The sequence below is a fragment of the Equus asinus genome, chromosome 22 (assembly GCF_041296235.1).
Source record: "Equus asinus isolate D_3611 breed Donkey chromosome 22, EquAss-T2T_v2, whole genome shotgun sequence".
NCBI classification, from domain to species: domain Eukaryota; kingdom Metazoa; phylum Chordata; class Mammalia; order Perissodactyla; family Equidae; genus Equus; species Equus asinus.
The window spans coordinates 20,305,127-20,323,270 of record NC_091811.1 but is presented as its reverse complement, the minus strand read 5'-3'; the positions used below and the strand labels follow the sequence as shown (position 1 = coordinate 20,323,270).

The following is an 18,144-nucleotide window of genomic DNA, read 5'->3' as shown; positions in this document are numbered from 1 at the left end:
CATATTCAAAAAATGTGTAAATGAGGAAGGAAGTTAATTATCCTAAAGCAGAATGACAATAAATAAATTATATGCGATTTGATTCAATTTTAGTAAATAAATATAACAACTTAAGTATAAAACAATCTTTGAGGGGTTCTTGGAGGCTTTTAGAAAACTGTCTCTAGATGACTGTGATTGTGAGCATTTTTTTTTCTTTTTCATTGTCACTATTCTCTGATTCTTCTGTAAAACACATTGACAGTTTTGCTGTGAGAAATTACAATAAACATTTTGAGAAGAATAAATAGAAGAGAATTGGAAAAGAGAAGTGTTAGGATTAGAGGAAAGATTGAGAGGGTTTGTTAGAGAGTATTTCTAAGTTAATTGAGCTATGTTTCCAATTAACATGAACCATACATAAAGAATTGGAGGCAGAAGAGTGCAGCGCTCAAGAGCTAAGCTGCCTGAGTTCAAATCTCAGCTCCACCACTTACGAGTTGAGCTGCCTTGTTAGGTTACTTAACCTCAGTGTGCCTCATTTTCCAGAACTGCAAAATGGAGAAAATAATATCGTATCTCTCATGAGGTTATTAAGAGGATTAAGTTACTTAATATATGTAAACCATTTGGAAAAGAGCTTGATCCATAGTAAACAGTAACTATTTTTGTGTTTCTTGTTCTTATGGAACTGCAGAAAGTAAATATGCTATGACTTACTGATAGTGTGGAATATGGATAGGAAGAAGGTGGGTCTCTGCTCCTGGGAAAACCCTTGGTCACTGGGAATTTCTCTTGTGACAGATATACCTACGGGAAGCCTGTCCCAGGACATGTAACCATGAGTATATGCCGGAAATATCATTACTCCTTTTATCGTTTTGGCAGAAATTTAGAGGTTCCCTGTGAGGAAGTCAGTCAGAAGGTGAGTGAAAACTATTCAAAGAGGCTTGTTGACATCTGAGAATAATTGTGAAATACAAACACAGGAAAAAGTCTGTAAGGAGAAACATGCCCAGATATCAAAAGATGAAAGTCCCACAATCCACTATTATAGATGGAAGAATTCCAGATATTTGTAACTAAACTTGTCAACAAAATATTGGTCACAAATGATAAATAATGGTGGTTCTTTTAAATAATAGTTAACAGTTATTTAGCACTTATGACATGCTAGCCAATGTTCTAGCATATCTATTAATTTATTTAATCCTCACAAGAGTCCTATGAAGTAGTCGTTATTATTATTACCATTTTACAGACACGAAACAGACATGAGGACACTGTGTAACATGTCCAAGATCATGTCACACAGCAGATAAATGGTAGAGCTGAATATCATGCTCATAACCAATATACTGTTACCTCCAGGCAGTTGGTTCTTTCCAAAAAAGGCCCAACATATTGGTTTGGATTGACCACTGGTCTGATCAGCACGCCAGTTTATTTTTTGTCTTTGTTTTTCTTGCTTATCAGCTAGACAGCCATGGCTGCATTATGCAACAAGTAAAAACCAGTGTGTTCCAATTAAAGGAGCAAAACTTTCAAACGATGAAACTTCAAGTGAATGCCAAGATTACAGAAGAAGGGACAGGTGTGTGGGTAACATAAGAACATGGGAGACAAAACTGTGAACGTTGATGCCTTTTCATCATCGGGAGGGCAGGGAGAAGGAAGTAGAAAAATAATTTGAAAGCAAGTGGTTCCTCTCCAAGAGATATTGTTTTTTTGTTTTGTTTTGTTTCAACCTTTTCCTCAGAGCTGGAATTAACTGGAACTGGGACAATTGAAGTCACAAGAACTCTAACAAAACTCACATTTGTGAAAGTGGATTCACACTTTAGACGAGGGATTCCATTCTTTGGGCAGGTAGAGTACTCTATATTTCAGAGATAGTTAAATTGTATTGTGACACACAACACAGATCTTCTCGCTCAAGATCACACCTAGTTAAAATGATCAATTGCTTCATAAGACCAAAATCACAAAACCACATATAACCAGATCTTTTTGCTTATAAATAATGCTCATGAAATCTATAAACCCCAAAGCATTATTGTGTTTCTCTTGCAAAATAACAGGACTTAAATGTTCAAAATAAATCCACACTGTCTCTAACCTTCACTTCTTGGTATACATTATTCAATATCTCTAATCACTAACACAAATATCTTTTACTGCTTTTCTTATAAGTATCTCAGTGCATCTGCCACTCTTAGTTTCAACAATAAATTCATTCGTGAGTGAGTGGTTTTCTTTTGAAGCACAGGAAAGTATGATATACTTATATGGCTTTAAGGATAAGACCCTTACTTTCTATGTAATAAATATATATATTAAACATTAGAAATGCAAATACTAAGAAAATGTTACCACTTGATGTTACCAGTAATTAATGATTAACGAATTTGTCAAAGTCCAACAAAAATCTTCTCTGGTGAGTTCTTTGCATGGCTTACCACTAAAAGAGAGAGAAAATGATTGTCTAAGTTACTTTTCGTTCCTAGAATTCTATAATTTGATTCTATGGACACATTAAATCACCACCAGTACAGTTAGCATACACCACTCTGCTCTTAATGGAAAAAAACACAGATTTTCAATGATATACATTTGAGAGAGGTCAAAAGCCCCAAGCTGAAAAAGCAGAGTTGGGGGAACGGGGGAATGTTTAGTTTTTAGACAATGTCAAAAAAGGGTTTGGTTCTTGTATTCCTTATGGGTGGTATCGTCAGACGGAATCTACAGCTTATTCCTTGTTCTATTATAGGTATGCCTAGTGGATGGGAAAGGAGTCCCTATCCCAGATGAACTCATCTCCATCCAAGCAAATGAAGCTAACTATTCCTCCAACGCTACCACCGATGAGCATGGCTTAGTGCAGTTCTCCATCGACACCACTAACGTTACGGATTCCTCCCTCACTGTCAGCGTAAGTCTGGAAGTGAGGACGTAAGAAACAAGGAGAAGCCTTGGTAGCAGAGCTGCAACCCAATCGTGCTTAGCTCAAGGAGAAGAAATTCATATTCCAAGTTGTCGTATTTTAGGGTGAAATACAAGAAGTTCTTGATAAATAATATAGGTACTAGGGGAAGGACTAGAGAAATAACTGCCACACAACAAAGATATTCTTTTAAATATTATATTCCCAGTAAATAATTTCCTTTTATTTTCGTTCTGCTCTATATCTGTCAAGTTGATACCCTCAAACAAAGAAGGGTAAGAGAGTATATTTTATTTCTTTAATCAAGGATAGACGACACATGTATTCTCAAATTCATTACTTCAAAATATGATGTTCATTTTCCCAACCCACAAATGTCCACTGCATATTTGCATGTACTGGGGACTGTGCTAGTGCCTGGTAAGAAAAATAATCATGGTTCATATTCTCATGGAGCTCATATCGTTGATGGTAGAAAGCTCCGTTAAGTATTACTGTAATACCTGTGAGTGTTATAATCAAGGTATGAACCAAGTAAAGCAAAAGTGAGGAGAAAGTCTTCTGTGGGGGGGGGGGGGGAGGTTAGTAAATGGGAAACATGAATCCTGAAGTACAAAAGAGCAACTACTACATGAGAGCATAGATAAAATTCTCACTCAAATCACTCCTGCAAAGAGCTTGCAGAGACCTTCCACGATCAGTCCAGAGTATCACGGTAGGGGTAACTTTTACCCATGCACAGGTTCTGCCATTCATTTATACAACTTAATAAACCCAGCTGGATAGAGACATCTACTTGCTGAAGATCACCTTATCGATTTATCACAATTATTCTCCTCAATGAGATTTCCTAGTTCCTTTGGTTCTGGTCTGTCTAGATAAACAGTCTATATGAAAGATACGGTTCACTTTTCTCTATTCAAAGGTATAAATACTTTCCTCAAAATCTTCTGAAAATCATGGATACTGTCAATTAGATCATTTAATCAACAATAAGGGGGACTTTTCCCCCATTTTTACTAAGAAGCACAAAATTTCTAACTATTCAATCATATGGGAGAGTAAGCTTATCCAGCTTAGAAGAGACGTTGTTTGTAACAGGTTGTCTACAAAGTAGCATTTCTTTTTGTTTCTCCAGGTCTACCACAAGGAACAGAGTCCCTGTTTTAGCTACTATTATTGCATGACAGAAAAACATAAGCAAGCATACCACACTGCTAATCATGTTTTCTCCTTAAGCAAAAGCTATGTCTACCTTGAGGCTGTGGCTGGTCCGTTGCCCTGTGGCCAAATTCATACAATTCAGGCACACTATATTCTGAATGGGCAGGTCTTGGGGGAGCTGAAGGAGCTCGTCTTCTATTACCTGGTAAGTATTGACTCTTGAGTGGAGGATTAGAAAGGTGTATATGAGGCCAAAAATTATGAAATCCTTTCATTTCTTAACCATGCCTCTTTTGATACCTTGACTTTTCATTGGGCTAGATATCACCACCTGGGTCTCAATGATAAGTATGTTAATGGGGGACAAGCCTCATGATAAGTATGGTGATAAACTGAGAAAATAACTTTTATTTTAAGATCATGGCCAAAGGCAGCATTATCCGAACTGGAGTCCATATTCTCCCCCTGGAGCCAGGAAAGCGTGAGTGTTCCCAATTTACCAATACATCTCTGAATGAACTCCCTAGACACTCACCAATGGATCCCCAACAATTGAGCAAAATAGGGATGCTATGATGCTTCTTGTGTATCAACATTACATTCTCAACAGCCATAGCTCAATGCTCCACTGCCTAATGTAGGCTATACTATCATTAACTCAAAGATGGAAACTTCTCAAACATCTCAAACTGAACATCACCAACAATATTAAACACTTATCACTGGGGCTAGAATATCTGAAAATATAAAATATTCCTATATATACCTAAAATTAATAATCCATGTAGTCATACTAGGATTAACATCAAAAAGGTAAGATGTGTCATTTCAGTTTCTTTTTCCAATAAGATCTGGAGGCCGTTCACTTTGAATTTGACCATTCTGGCCACATCAATTTTTGACTGATAAAAAATGATGAGGAAGAACAGAACTATAAAGCATAATAGATGGAAGACTGAAATATAAAGATTTTAGAGAGGAATAAAAAGTTGGGGAATTTAATGCAGATTAGATATTCTCCCACCACGTGTATGTCAATCATGATCTTTCATGTCAGTGAAATGTGTGTCTTGTTTGTTCATGTTTATTTAAAAAGCCCCCCTGAATTTTATTCAAATAAACATAAGCATCTTCTTAAATCACCAAGTATTTCTTCCTGCCTTGTTACTATTTCCTCTTTACGAATGCTTTTCCCCTAAGTATCCACATGGCTAGTTCACTCACCTCCTTCAAGGCTTGACTCAATTGTCACTTCCTCAATTAGGCCTATTCTGGATGTCCCTATTTAAAATTGTAACTTACCACTCAACCCTGGTATTCCCAATGTCCTTTTCTCCTTACCCTGCCCTATGTTTTTCTCCAGAGCACTTATAACATGTAAACATATTATCTATAATTTACTTATTTATTCTGTTGATTTATTGCCTTTGTCTTTCCACTACAATATAAACTGGATGTGGGCAGAGATTTTGGTTGGTTTTGTTTCACAGATATGTACCAATTGCCTAGAGCAGTGCTTGGTAAATAGTAGATGCACAAATTTGTTGACCTCCTTGTTGTTGCCCATTTAGTTATTTAACAAAAGTTTCAAATAAGCTATTTTTAAAAAGCTAAATAGAAATCATAAAGTACATTATTAAGAGATTATATAGCCTCAGGTTGGCCTAAAACAATAGAGACTTCTAATAGAGTATAATTTTCACTCAAAAAATATAAGTCCTGTGAAAATTGGTTCACACAAAAGATTTTTTAAAAAATAAGCCACAAGGTCAATAAACCAACTAAATGAGCAATAAACATTCACTAAAGAAAAAAATAAGTATATGTGTATTTGTAAGTGTTGATTGCTCCACTAAAATAGTCTATAATTTCCAGTTCCATCTCTGAGTTTCACCACTGCCAGATTATCATCTTTTATTTTCCCTCCTCTTATCTGAGTTATAAATGTAATGACAATCAAGGTGGTTTCATTACTTGATATAAACAATAACTTCTAGCTAATGACATTTAGGCTTGCTAAGCTTTCAACCAGATAGGAAATCACCATATGATTGGTCAGAAAGGATAAATAACATGGACAAACTTTTCAACAGTAAACCTTCTTAGTGGAAGTTATCCTGCACTACTCTTTTCATACATTAACCATTAACCCCCAGGCCATTAACAATGGATAGATGCAGAAATGTCAATGTGAAGATATAGGTCCCCAAATCCCTATGTGTCCAGGTTTTCCTGTCAGTATCCTGGCCCCTAACCACTCCATCTCATTCTCTCTGTGCTCCAGTGAGAGGCTGTTTTTCCATGTCAGTCCCTGTGGAGTCAGACATCGCTCCTATCGCTCAGTTGCTCCTCTATGCCATTTTACCTGATGGGGAAGTGTTTGGGGACTTTGCAAAATACGAAGTTGAAAACTGTCTGCCCAACAAGGTAGGTGATTTATTTCCTAAAATTAAAAAAAAAAAGACGTGAGGGTAGGAAGGACATAATTTATTTTATAGATAAAGAAACTGAGGCAATAATAACTTAGTAACTATTGCAAAGTCATAAAATAATTTAATGGCAAGACCAGAACTAGGATCCAGGTCCCCCAATTCTTGATTTGTGCACTTTTTTTTTAAGTCCCATCCTCTTTATTTATTATTTTTTGTGTGTGTGATAAAAACACAAGATCTATCCTTTTAGCAAATTATTAAGTATACAATACAGTGTAGTTAACTAAAGGCTATATGCTGTACAGCAGATCTCTAGGACTTATTCATCTTATATAACTGAAACTTTGTACCCTTTGATTAATGCCCACTGTTTTCCCCTCTCCCCAGCCCCTGGCAACCACCATTCCACTTTTTACTGCTTCAATCAGTGCCTTTCAATCACATTGTGCTGCCCTTAAAACACATCCAGTCAAGAGCCATTCACTTCATTCCCCTGAAATGAGAGCAGAAGCATAGGTAAAGAGATAGATAGACAGACAGATAGATAATTGATAATTATATTATACTATTAGAATGACTGACATTTCACGTGAAGCAAATACATAACTGGTCCGTAAAAATAAGTAATTAACAAGAATACGTATCACTCCCAGTGCTCATCTGTTGCTCCAGCATAAACTGGCGTGTACACTAACTGCTCAATAAACCTCAGTGAGCAAAGATCCTCAGGACTAACTCTCTGACGATCATAATTTAGCAAAACAGATGTATGTTGAATAGGCAAATGACTGAAAAAATGTGAAGGGTTTTAGGCTGGTAATACCAGGTAGCTTTCTAACCTGATGATTACCCTTTCTCACAGGTGGATTTGAGCTTCCACCCAACACGGAGTCTCCCGGCCTCACACGCCCACCTGCGAGTTACAGCTTCTCCTCAGTCCCTCTGCGCCCTCCGGGCCGTGGACCAAAGTGTGTTGCTCATGAAGCCTGAGGCAGAGCTGTCCCCGGCCTCGGTGAGTTCCCAGCAGCCTCGGGGGTCACAAAGGGTCACGCAAGGATCCCAGAGCAAGGAGAAACCCCTGTTCAGTAAGGGGAATATTAATTTTAAATATTTCACATTTGTTTGAGGGTTAATAACTGTCAAAGTTCTTTAACATGTTATCTTATTCAATGCTCATGGCATCCCTGAAACATATCTTCATTTTAAGATCTAAAAGTATAGTTCAGAAAAATGTACCATTTATTAAACAGAAACCAAGAACAGCCAGTAAATTGCAGAGTTTAAATCTGATTTCAGATGTTCTGTCTCCACACCTGTAGTTAGTCTCTCTGTTTTACCACTGCTGTCTCGATAGAGTCAAATGTATATTTTAATAACTTTTAAGATACTCAGTATAAAGCCTATGAGAGTAATATTGGTCTTCGGGCACCAAAGTAAACTTTTTATAAAAACAAATTCTTACAAATTTCAGGAGTAAATAGGAATAAAACAAAATAATAAAAATAAAGAAGGAGATTCTCAAACTTTTCAAAATTCTCAAAAGCACAACTGAAATCATAAGCTATTGGCAGTAGTCTTTCCGAGGTTAATTAAAATGTGAAAGTCTCTTGGTTTTTATATTGGATTAAGATGAGCATTTATGAAGAAGAGTTATAGCTCTAATAAAAGAAAAAATTTTTTAAGAATCATCATTGGCATTGGTTGATATCATAATTTAAAACATGGAGTTTAAACATAAATTTAAAAATGTATTTATTAAATTTTATTTAATTATTTATGGAATTATTTAGCCAAGATAAGGCTGGGAATTTATTATTGTTTAATTCAAACAATGTTTAAATCAAACTAATGCTTAACTTAAACCAGTGTTTAAGCAATGAGAGTTTATGTTTCATATATAGCAAATTCTTTGGAAAACATATTACTAAAGTTCTGTCATTTATATTTTAACTTCCCCAAAACATGCTTGTAATAAAGTTTCTCTTGAGTAATTATTTTTATCCAAGAAATATATGCACTTAGTTTAAAAATGCAAATACTGTTAGAAGAGTTAGAACCAACAGACAACAGTTTTCAGGCTCCCTACCCTCTTCCTCATTCCATTCTTTGGAGGTATACACTTTCAACCATTTCAGTTATTTCTTCTGATATTTACTTCCATATTTCTGAATTCTATATCCTTTGTTTATTCTTCATGTTTAACATTATCTATTGATGCCTATTATGAAGTAACATTTTAACTCTTATTATTCATCCTCTCTCTCTCCTCTCCTCATCTTGCCAATATAGTTGTATGATAATTTAGGTTAAATCCTTTGTCAATTTTCCTTATTATGACTATATAAATATTGTTCATCACTAAGCTAAATAGTATATTATGATTATATTTCACCTCTTACTTGTTTTTGTCTTTCCTAGAGTTTAATCATTGCCTTATTTTCATATTTCTTAGTGGGTTTTTTTCCTTCCATTCTCTGTCTGTCTCCACATTCTCTCATGATTCTGTAAATAGTGTTCAATTCAATTCTATTAACTTCACTTCTTTTTTTCTGTTGGAGCCCTCCATCTCTTCTCTTTTCCAGACTGACTGTTTTCAAGGCCTGTTGCTCACTCTCATCCTTGAAGATCCCCTTCAAAGCTCTCCTGGTTTGGCCTACTGTGTCCCAGATCCCAGGACTTCTTTCTTCGTTTGCTTCTTCCTTTTGGGAGGGCATATCCTTCAGTAATTTTCTGAGAAAGAGGGCATGGGAGGTAAACTTTTTTGGGAACTGTGAATCTCTTTATTTACCCTAACAATTAATTAATACTTTGACTTAGTAAAGAACTTTAGTTAGGTAATCATTTTCACAGAGAGTTTTGAGGACATTAGCTCCATGGCTTTCTAGATCCCAAAATTGTTACTGAGATGCACAATGCCATTCTAATTCTGTCTTTGTACTTTGTATTGTTCTTTATTTTCTCTCTGGAACCTTTCAAAATCTTTTTTTATGTCTGGTGCCCTGAGAAGCCACAATCATGGGAAGGGTCTTGCTTCATTTATTATGATGGACATTATTATACTGAACATTCAATGAGTTATTTCAATCAAGAGCATAGATTCTAACTTTTTTGAGAGCCATGGACACTGACTACAGTCTGGTGAAGGCTATGAATATTGTTTAAATGCATAAAATAAAATACATAGGAATACAAAAGGAAGTACAATTTTCAAAATATTTTTATTTGATGAAGTAACATATGTGCTTCTTTATTATCACATTAAATAACACAATTCATCTAACATATGAGTTAGCAAGTGCTGAATATGAGTAAATATGGACACTGTCATGTCTTAGCCTAAATAGCAACACTACACCATGGGGTTATCTTTAACTCACATCCTTCCACATATTGGCTAACAACTAATTGTGGATAGGAACTACTGGAAAGCCATGTAAAGTCAGGGTCACCAGTGCAAGAACGTGCAACTTCAGTGTTCAGTGGTTGAAAGATAACTTGGTGCAGAGTTGCCTAAATGTTGGCCAGCCATGTTGCATAAGTATTTTTATATGGGAAGATAGCAATCAAAGACTTGTTTAATAGCTACTATAATTTTGAAGAAGTGATGAGTGTAGATAATTTTTCAAGATATCTGATCAACTATAACATAATATAAAAATATCCATGATTTCTGTTGGTAACAAAGTCATGAGTACTGCTGACACTCCTGTGGCCTGTAACTTAGATTAATAATTGAAAGAAATGTTAAATTTCAGTTAGATATTTAAGAAAATAAAGATGTAGTTTTCCCATCCAAACTTACAAACCTCTAGATTCTAACCCTGAACCCCTCTCGAGTCTGTGGATCCCAAGTTTAAAAAATCTGATCTAGAGGTTAATATCCTTTGGTTCTAGGACATTTTCTTTTTTTTTTTTTAAAGATTGGCACCTGAGCTAGCAACTGTTGCCAATCTTCTTTTTTTTCTTCTTCTCCCCAAAGCTCCCCAGCACACAGCCATATATTCTAGTTGGAGGTCCTTCTGGCTGTGCTATGCGGGACGCTGCCTCAGCATGGCCTGATGAGCAGTGCCGTGTCCATTCCCAGGACCTGAACCAGCGAAACCCTGGGCCACCAAAGCAGAGCACGTGAACTTAACCACTCAGCCACAGGGCCAGCTCCCAGAAATTTTCTTTATTTTTTATTTTCTCTTCTCAATTTCTCTGCTCTTTTTGTCTGAAATTCCTGCTAGTCAGATATTGGATCTCCTGGATAGATCCTCTAATATTCTTATCTTTTCTCTCCTATTTTCTTTTTCTTTCTGAGAGATTTCCTCAAAATTTACTTTTTATCACTTACAGATTTTGTTTTAAATTAGGTTTCTCATCCCTAATTTTCAAAGTTACTTATTATTCTCTGATTATTTTATTTTGAGAGTGTCATATTCTTGTTTCATAGATGCAATATCTTTTTCCATCTCTATGAAGATATTATAGGGTTTTTCTTTTCCTTTTGGAGTTTTCTTTTGCTTTCTGCATTGCCATTGTTTCCTCTGACTTTGTTTTGTCAGCTTGTTTTGGTCTCTATCATTTATGTTGGAAAATTTACTGATGATCATTATCTGTTTATGCATAGTTAAGACTGAAGCACGTGTGTGTGTGTGTATGATGTAGTATAACATGAGTCAGACAACAGACAATCTCAATTTGTAGCTATCACACTGACGACTGCTGACATAAAATTATTTCCATGGTTATCTATTCGTTTAAGTATTGTCATATCTAAAGCTATCCCCCAAATTCTTTCCAATCCTTACCTATCATTATCAGTGACTCCTAAAAGCATAAAAATAGTCCACAAAGGAAAAGAGACTTCATTATGGCAGCAAAAAGTTCCCTTGAGATAAATGACAATGGAGAATATGGGATGAGGAACTTTCTCTTTGGGAGCTATCTTTGGGCCATTGATTGGTTCCTCCTAATATTAGGGTACATCTTTCAGCACATTTGTATCTCTGTTCTTATTAATACTCCCCATCATATTAGTGGAATAACCACTAAAGTCATGTGCCTGGGGACATGTCTGAATGCCAAATATAAGGTGACTTGGGATATATATTGATTCTATATTTTCTTAATGAAAAGAAACCAAAAAAGAAAAAACTCTGCCAACTTAAATTTATAAACCTTGATAATCATAGATAAGTTATTTCAATATCCACTTATAATTTGTAGATATTATTTAACCACACATATTCAAAATCAACATTACATTAAAATATTTACTAATTTAGAAATATGGTTTTTCCCACTCTTACATTTCATGAAACAATTTTATTCAAACTCTTCGCATTAATTTCTGATGCCAGTGTCTTCAACTTGATGATATTATATTATCTAATAATTTTCCAGAGCATATCATCTTTATTTCCACCTAAATTGTCTAAGATATGGCACTTTATTATTTTATTTATTTTTTTATTGAGGTCACATTGGTTTATAATATTGTATAAACTTCAGGTGTACATCATTATATTTCAACTTCTGTATAGACTGAATCGTGTGCATTGTGTTGACCAACAAAAGTGTAGTTGCCATCCATCATCATACACATGTGCCCCTCTGCCCTTTTCACCCTCCCCTCACCCCCTTTTCTCCTGGTAACCGCTAACCTGGTCTCTGTATCCATGTGTTTGCTTGTTTGTTTATCTTCCACATATGAGTGAATCATACAGTATTTGTCTTTCTCTGTCTGACTTATTTCACTTAGCATAATAACCTCAAAGTCCATCAAATATTTTGTATCTTGACTTTTCATTTTTATTTCAATTTAGTCTGACTTTTTACATCTCTTAGGAATAAAATACTTTGAATCTTAAGTCTCTATTTTCTATCAAGAAGGTTACACAAAGAGAAATTTTTAGATTTCGCATTTTTCAAAAGTGGAAATGCAAATTTTTTGACTATTCTTTGGACGCGGGAAGTCTGTGTAACACTAATGGATTGCCAGCCAGACTGTTTTGTTAAGCATGTAAAAAGCAATAAACAATTCTTAGCTTGCATAATTCAAGTTATTCAACAAATAGCTACATTTCTCAGTAGTCCTTGAGAAAATTATTGCTCTAATCAAGTCTCTAAAAAGCAATAGAGTAAATGTTTATATGGTGAAGATCATGAATATACACCTATATGAAGAATGAAAAGTAAAACACCCAAACAGCTTATTTTTATGTGAATGAGTACTACTAGTGGCTTGAGGTAAGATGACCAGCTAGAGCCATATCTCAGACAACTTAGGTGGACATAAAGTATTTGAGAGAAGGTTCTATACTATGAAAAACGTTGTAAAGACTACTAAAATATAAGGTGAAATTCTCTTTTCTGAGCAATAATTTGGTGGAAAACAGAAAATCACATCTTATATTTGAGCATTTATGAAATAACTGAGACTTTTGGATCATCATTGGATAAAAAAATGGTAGACTTCACATACCATGAATAATGTCTTGGATTACACTGATCTGACATAGACAGATGACAAGTGATGATTTATTTCCCATTAGAACAGGAGTTCATTTTTCCTATACGTAAGGGTAAAAGTAGGTGGATATAATCCTTTTAATAGTGGCAAGATTACCTTCTGCCTATTTAGATTACAAACCTAACTAAATCTATGTGTTTCTTGAGGATAAGACTCACAAAACTTGTTTCACTCTTTCACATAGTGAAAGTCTATTACTGACTGAGTTATATGATATTACAAACATATATTATTGAATTTAAATTTTACATTAAATTTTATTAGAAATAATATCTCTCTCAAACATAAGGTACAGAATTTGTCTTTGAGCTCTCTCTTAATGTTCCTGTTAGTCTTGGGTACTTGGAATATTTTTAGTCTTTTCTTGAGCATGGTAAACACCTTTAGAACAAAACACTGTTCAAAAGAAAATATCTACAAATCTTTTTTATAGATCATGGATACACTCGAGAAATAATTGGTAGTGATCATACTGGCTCTTTTCTTTTCAGTGAGTATCATTCAAGAAAAGACAAGAAAGAGTTTTCCCCCTCTTTCCTCATTTTTTATAGTTATATAATCTGCTACCTGCGAAGGATTTTGCTGACTTCATTCATAGTTCAAATCAGCAGAAAGAGGACCAAAAAGACTGTATCAAACATGATAATGTCTCTATTGATGGACTCATGTACTCTTCAGTGTCACACAGCAATGAAGAAGATGTTTACAGCTTCATGAGGGTAAAGCCCATTTTATCCATTAATATTCTGCCTTGTGAATTATTTAAGATTAATAGAATACTATATTAATAAAGAATATTAGAAAGTGCCCCTTCTGAGTCATTGTTTTTCTGCTGAGGAATCTGAAACATAGGTTAAGTGACTTGCTTAAGTGACATAGCTAATTATAGCAGAGCCGAGGCCAAGACACACTTCTGATGAATCTTGTGTTCCTTTCAACATCCTCTGTGGCTTTACAACACTAACTTTACAATGCTCAGCTTTGCTATGCTAAAGGATATGAGGAACAAAATTTGAAAAGTCTTCAAAGAATAAATTTCTATTATCACACTACTGCATCAAGTATTCTATTACTCTTCTTGATTATGTAAAATTATAATGTTATTAATTGGGTATCATAATTTTTTATACAAAGGGGGGTTTTTATGTAATTTTAAATACTTATGTTTGATTTGATAATCGTTTTCTTTCCAGAGCATGGACTTAAAGGTATTCACCAACTTGAAGATTAAACATCCCAAATTTTGCCCTGATGATATAATTCACCAACCTCCAGGTAAAATAACAAATTAGTTTAAGTTTTGTATTAAGGGAAATGTTAACTATTTAGCAAAGATGATGAAAATGAAATGGTTGAGCAAGCATATTGTCCACACCAAGGAGAAATAACCTAAGATTACATGGGCCAAATTAATTGCCCAAAGTCATGTAGATAGTAAGTGGAACAGCGAGAACTGGAGCCACTTCTTTTGATTGAGGTGAACACTACATTGCCACCCAACAACCAAAACGATAGACAGTAAGGTAAAATGTAAAAATTACTATAATAGGTGGACAAACAAGAATAATTCTGGGGAGTCGGAAAATTTTTCATAGAAGAGATGTGTCATATGGAAGGAAGAGAATTTTGACAATGCATGAGAGACAGGAGAAAAGAAAAAAAGACATTTCAGGCAAAGGGAAGAGTAACAAAGGAAAAGAAAAAAGTTTTAAGTCAAATTGCACTGCAAATGAAGCACCCTGTAGTCATTCTATTTTCTAACCACGTCTTCAATTTTTTAAAACTTCAGTCTTACTCTCAGGTTATTTATTTTCAGAGTTCACAACCAAACATTTTCCTTTCTGATTCTACCCACCCTTTTCAACATTCTCCAAAATATTGTCTTTCAATAAATTATTTTCATTGGCATAGTAAGAAAAAAAATTCAATTAGGAGCCAAAAATCCTGATGTGTGGCTTGCGGCAAGTCAATTCTCTTCTTTCAGCCTCAATTTTGTTTGGTAAAATGAGGGAATTAAAATAAATGTTCTCGAAATTTCCTTATTACATTTTACATTAATATGATGTGAGATATTCATATGAGATATTATGTGATGTGATTACAATATAGTCTTAGGATAACAACTACTTAAAGAATTGTTTCTTATAGTCTTTGATTTCTAACCAAACTTAAAGTGCTAGTCTATAAATAAACTCATAGCACAGCCAACCTGTTTTCAAAACATCATTCCTCTATTCCAAAATAAAATAAATGCATTCAAAGTATAAAATGCATTTCAAACAGAAGATGATACAGATTTTGAACATGTGCTTCTCAAAATGATTGGATCACAAGGATACACATATGATCAAGTTTATAGATAAAGAATAAATGAAAAGAAAATAATAATGGGAGTCCAAGGCCAGAAGAGATTATATTCAATATAAGAAATTTTCTAGGGTATGCGAGTTTACCAGAATTATTTTGATTTATATATTTCATTAATGTTTAATGAGAATTAAACATAGAATGATGTAGTATGAGATAATCTGAAATCCCTAGGGAAATTTCTTGAGAAAACATTGCTTAAACATCTTTAAGAGAAACCACATATTACATGTGCACATGACATGTATGGTGTAGATAACTTTGCTCTTGAGGGTCAGCTAAAGAAAGACAATCATAGAGGTACCAAGCCCAGTGAAGGGGGAGAAAAAGCTGAGCTAGTGAGTGATAGAAATAATAAGATACAGATATAGCTTAAGCATGAAAATGAACGTGTTAATTTAGTGCTTTCTGTCTGTGAATAGTGAAGATAATCTAAAGTATTTATGAGGGTAAGATAAATTACTCATCTTGATCCTACTTGAACAGTAAATAGAAAATCATTTGACACTATTTTATGGACAACAAGGCACCGAACTTGATTTGATAAGTTAAGGGTCACATTTAGCTGGTGAAGAAAAAAGCTAAAAAAAAGTATTTGGGAGAAATACTTAGGAAGTTATTATCAAAGGAGTTAGCCATTTTTCATGCAACAATAATACATAAGACTGGACATTGTAAGAGAATTGGACAGGAAAACCAAAGTAACATAGTTAGTGGAAGATAATAAGAGAAGAAAAGGAAAGTGATCATATTACAGAGGAAGATTAACTGGTTGTAAAAATTATTACAAATTATAAACTAAGGCTTGTAATATGCTGCTAATGGCAGTGGTCTGGAGAAACTGGAGAAATTGAAAATTAATATGCAAAATATGGCATCCATGCAGGATACATTAAGACTTTCTTAAGCCCCAGATTTTCTTGCCTTTGTGGGTCCCTACTTTCATTAAAAAATATTAAAAATTGTTTTACAACTATGTTGGTATAAAGACAAATATAATTCAGGCTGGATTGTATTCATTTTTTCATCTTGATTTGAAAAGAAATTAAAACATTTTCATGGATCCCTAAATGTTTCAGAGGCCTAGGCACTGTGCCTACTGTATGTAATAGATAAATTGGCCAGTACATCTGCAGATACTTAAGCTACTGAGTGGAGAACTGAGGCACTAGAAAACACTGAAGAATGAAAGGTAAATAGAAAGTCAGAGGCCAAGTTAAGAGGTCAGTGGCCATGGTAGAATATCTAGAGAAATGAAGCTGTACAAATGCAAAAATTTCAAAACAAGAGAGGAATGGGGAAACAATCTCTGTATAGAATCTTTTTGTTATATCTGCTCTTTCCAAGTTATTTCTGAAAATAAGTCAAGTTATGAAGGAAATACTTTGTTAAAGGCCTTAACGCTGAATCTATACGTGTACATGTTCTGAGAAAATGCAGGCCAGAGAACCTCTGTTACTAATTCTAGGATTTTCATTTCCTGCCAGTACAACTCAAAGCCAATGTAATGATTCTGGTGTCATGATTTTCCTTTGCCCTACCAAAGGAATATATTTGAGGGGAACTTTTCCCTTTTGTCTCTTTTTGGTTCAAAAGTTCGTGCTTTTTTCTTTTCTTGCTTTTTATATGAATTAAAAGTAGATGTCAAAATATTGTGTTTGACAGCACGCCAACTAGCCACAGCAGTCATAAACATGACTCGCAGATGGGCAGGGGGCCAGCACAGCCCAGCAACATGCCCCAGAAGTTGTGACTCTACCCCACAGCTGGTCTGAGAGTGAGCCTCGCACACCAATGCACCACAGCCACAGCCCTGCCACAACAGAAGGGCACACACAGCCCACACAGGGGACATCTATTGAGTCCCTGGCCCAAGTGACCAGAGAAGATTGCACTTCTGGACCCCACAGGAAATCTCCTACATAAGGCCACTCTTTCCCGACCAGGATAGGTAAATGATTTAGCTGATACACAGAAACAAATACAGAGAATTAGGCAAAATGAGAAGACAAAGAAATATTTTCCAAACAAAGAACAAAGCAAAACATCATAAAAAGAACTAAACTAAACGGAGATAAGCAATCTACCAGACAAAGAGTTCAAAGTACTGGTCATAAAGATGCTCACTGAACTCAGGAGAAGAATGAATGAACAAAGCAAAAACTTCAACAAAGAGAAAATATAAAAAGAATAAATCAGAACTGAAGAATACAATAACTGAAATAAAAAATGCAGTAGATGGAATCAACAGCAGAATAGATGATACAGAAGAACAGATCAGCAACTTCAAAGACAGGTTAGTGGAAATCACCCAACCAAAACAGCAAAAGAAAAAAGAGTTATGAAAAATGGAGACAGTCTAGGGGACCACTGGGACAATATCAAGTGTAATAACCTTTGCATTATGGAAGTCCCAGAAGGAGAAGAGAGAGAGAAAGGGGAAGAAAGCTTACTTGAAGAAATAATGGCTGAAAACTTCCCTAACCTGGGGAAGGAAACAGACATCTACATCCAGGAAGCATAGAGAGTCCCAAACAAGATGAGCCCAAAGAGATCCACAAGACACATCAAGATAATTAAAATGTCAAAAGTTAAAGAGATAATCTTAAAAACAGCAAGAAGAAAAACAAACAACAACTTGTTATGTACAAGGGAACCCCCCGTAAGACTCTCAGAGGATTTTTCAGCAGAAACTTTACAAGCCAGAAGGGAGTGACATGATATATTCAAAATTATATATT

General features: G+C 34.9%; 1 protein-coding gene across 3 annotated transcripts in view; it reads left to right on the top strand.

The window, feature by feature from the left end:
• The window catches only part of LOC106837426 (alpha-2-macroglobulin-like), an 88,227-nt gene that overhangs the window by 15,536 nt on the left and 54,547 nt on the right, over positions 1-18,144 (top strand). For all 3 annotated transcript variants that reach the window (XM_070494340.1, XM_070494342.1, XM_070494341.1), the window contains 10 exons: positions 784-904; positions 1,456-1,573; positions 1,739-1,848; positions 2,750-2,911; positions 4,062-4,292; positions 4,505-4,568; positions 6,372-6,514; positions 7,382-7,531; positions 13,588-13,755; positions 14,230-14,311. In XM_070494340.1, coding sequence (XP_070350441.1) covers positions 784-904; positions 1,456-1,573; positions 1,739-1,848; positions 2,750-2,911; positions 4,062-4,292; positions 4,505-4,568; positions 6,372-6,514; positions 7,382-7,531; positions 13,588-13,755; positions 14,230-14,311 — 1,349 coding nt within the window. The remainder of the gene's footprint in view (positions 1-783; positions 905-1,455; positions 1,574-1,738; positions 1,849-2,749; positions 2,912-4,061; positions 4,293-4,504; positions 4,569-6,371; positions 6,515-7,381; positions 7,532-13,587; positions 13,756-14,229; positions 14,312-18,144) is intronic.